The 3,116-nt window shown below is 36.3% G+C and overlaps 1 protein-coding gene across 1 annotated transcript in view; it reads left to right on the top strand.

The window, feature by feature from the left end:
• The window catches only part of LOC107725565 (aspartate aminotransferase, cytoplasmic-like), a 12,132-nt gene that overhangs the window by 3,155 nt on the left and 5,861 nt on the right, over window positions 1–3,116 (top strand). The window contains exons 4-5 of the mRNA XM_016534897.1: window positions 1,589–1,712; window positions 2,296–2,513. Coding sequence (XP_016390383.1) covers window positions 1,589–1,712; window positions 2,296–2,513 — 342 coding nt within the window. The remainder of the gene's footprint in view (window positions 1–1,588; window positions 1,713–2,295; window positions 2,514–3,116) is intronic.

The raw sequence follows: 3,116 nt of genomic DNA, 5'->3' as shown, positions 1-3,116 counted from the left end.
TCGTCACGAGCCGCAGGGTTTAATTTGGATTTGTCTGTGCATGTTTTTTTTTACTCTCATAGATTTTATTACCATTGCCATGCATTATACGACTGATAAACTACAACGGCTGGAGTTAAAAATCTTAGTTTGTGTTGTACTGAAGAAACAAAGTCACCTACATCTTGGATGCCCTGGGGGTAAGCAGATAAACATAAAATTTTCATTTTTGGGTGAACTATCCCTTTAAGCTTTTTGACCAGATGGAACAAGCAAATCCACATGATTTAAACGAGGAATGCAGAGCAATGATTTCCTACCAGGGCTCATGCGTACCCCAGGGGGTACTTAAGGTTGTTAAACCTATAAAACAGAAATTGTGACCTTTGGTTTCTTTTATAAATAAATTTGACATTTGGTCTTTCTCAGAAAAAGTTTCTCCAGAAAAAGTCCCCCAGAACTGTCAAAACTTGTGACAGACAAACAAGCTCAGGTGTCTTATTATGGTGAGCCTGTTTTTCATGCACAGTCAGGATTGGGCATCATGCCCAGTTCAAAGGCAGGGCACATGTGTCCACAAACTTATGTTTGAGTCGACTTAATTTTGAATGCAACTTCCAAAAAATGGTATCTTTGATTATTAAAATGTATAATTTACATGTACGCATTTCACACACAATGTTTTTGTATTTACTGCACTGCTTTTTCCATGTTTTCTATGTTGAAAACAATGTTGTTCAGTTGTTTTTCCAACATTTCACAATTGTGCTGTCTCACACGACACGGTTTTCTAAAAAATGCTGCGCTCAAGTTAAAAGTAGTTCAAGTCATGAAAACTCTCGAATAGTTTTAACATATTAATTTATATGTTAGTGTATTTACTATTTGCCAATTAGAAGACCAAATACACCAAATGCACACTGCTGCAGAGCAAATATGGACTTGTTACTGCCAACAGACACCCAGACATATTGCTGTGAGCATAAATTCTGTAGCAGTTCTAGACAGGTGGAGATGGGGGAGGTGGAGGGTTTCAGAGGAACTGCACTGCAGGAACAGCTTACAGCGAACGCTGAACCAGACTATTTAAATACTAAGCAAGCAATCTCATTGGCCGGTCAGCTTGTGCCATGTAGTAAATGGTGTATTTGCTAGCAGATTGCATGTAAAGGACCTGCCATCTAGCATTTTATGACTGAAATAGATATTTAAACTTTTTAAAAATATATTTAGACCCTGCTTTTTTTTTTAAACACAAAAAAAGTGATCTGCGCAAATGGTCTCTTGCGGTATCTTGCACCAATGGACCAAGAACTCCTAAAATTCTTGACATCCCTGTGCACATTATTAATTTGTTTTGGTTGTTTTCATTTAATGTGAATCAGGAATAATAATACTAAAAATGTCCACTTTTGTCAAATCAATGATTTTTGTATTTTTGTATCTTCTATAGTATCAACACACTTCTGGTTTGGCATTAATTAAAGGCTATTTGAACCTTGCTGAGGGGGCGAATAAGACACAAAGGAGTTGGGAAATACTTGTGTTGTGGATTAGATTTAGTTTCCAAATCACCCACTCCGATGAAATGTGTTTGGAAATGTGGTAGGTGTTCGGCATCCAAACAGTTGGATGTACTGGAGCAGTGTGTTTGGGTGCTGAGTTACTGAGATCCTGCTACTGTTCAAGCTCTTCCTGGAGTGGACCCATCTTGCTCTCCTCTCCCTGTGATGGTGGGTACAAAATGTACACATGCAATGCAGAGTTTGTTCTATTATGTAGAACGTTCAAGGGTCAGTTGCACTAACTTTGACATAAAGGGGCATTAAGTTACACCTTACTCACTTCTAAATATTTTTGCGTTGCATCTACAAAACTTGACCATTAAAAGATTAAACTTAAATCTACATATAAACTAAATACCAGGAGTAATGTCTGCAATAAAAAAATAGCAGATTGACTGAATTGCATAAATAAGCTTGTTTTGCCTGGCAGACTTCCTTAGACATATATGACAGTATATGATAATGTTGATGTTTACACGTTTAGGCTTAAATTCCAAGTGAGAGAACATTAAGTGTATAAATTACTTTGTTAGACAAACCTAACCTAAACAATGTGCCTTTGTGTGCATTGGTCTGTGTTGTGCATGTCAAATAAAATTGAGAAATGTCATATTATTCCAATAACTTGTGAATGGCTGGTGTAACACTACCCAGTAGTTTTAGAACAAACCTAAGGATGAACCCTACAAATATTTGAGTTTTGAATATGCAGTTGTAGCACATGTATTAATTTCTCTATAATTTCTTGAAGACTCACTAGCAGGCACCTTTAAGGCAGCAGGAATCGAAGATGTGCAATATTACCGGTACTGGGATGCAGAATCCAATGGAGTGTGTGTGGAAAACATGGTGCATGACTTGGAGAATGCTCCGGAACAATGTGTGGTGGTCCTGTTTGCTTCAGGCCACCGTCCCACCGGTGCTGAACTTTCTCAGGAGGACTGGAAACGTGTGGCTGAGGTCATGGTGGTACGGTTTCACAATGAAACACGAAATCAAGCTTAGAAACTCTTTCCCGATTGGGTAGAGTGAGAGAGTTCAATAATTTATAGCATTCATTATCAGGTGTGTAAGGCTAGTTAGACCTTTCAGGGTAAGATCAAATTTACTTCACTAAACATCTAACCATGAGGATGAAAGACTTTCTGAAGTTTTTAAACACTTTCTTTCACATTTTCCTATCCATAATTCATAGTCTCTATGCACTCTTGTTAAAACAAGTAAACAAATAGTTATGGTTAATAAATGCTATCAGATGTATAGGGTACAACAGCACTAAAGGCACACCTTAAGGAAGATGTGCTTTTCACTGCTTGCATAGTGCATGACTGCAGAAAAACAACAAATATTTTATTATATGATATGATGAATGTAACATTTTTAAATATAATGGCTTCATTATAAATATTGTGATTACCTTTAAGGTGGACACCAAACTTAATAAATTGTATTAACCATCTTAATTTAACCATTTCATGTTGACAAATGGAAAAATCAGCCATCTATTTATTATCATGTTAATTATTGTACATTTAAGGATGCTTTATATATATATATATATATATATATATA

Source organism: Sinocyclocheilus rhinocerous, unplaced genomic scaffold, assembly GCF_001515625.1.
Source record: "Sinocyclocheilus rhinocerous isolate Xijiao unplaced genomic scaffold, SAMN03320098_v1.1 scaffold311, whole genome shotgun sequence".
Classification (NCBI taxonomy): Eukaryota; Metazoa; Chordata; class Actinopteri; order Cypriniformes; family Cyprinidae; genus Sinocyclocheilus; species Sinocyclocheilus rhinocerous.
This window is presented reverse-complemented; position numbering and strand designations above follow the sequence as displayed.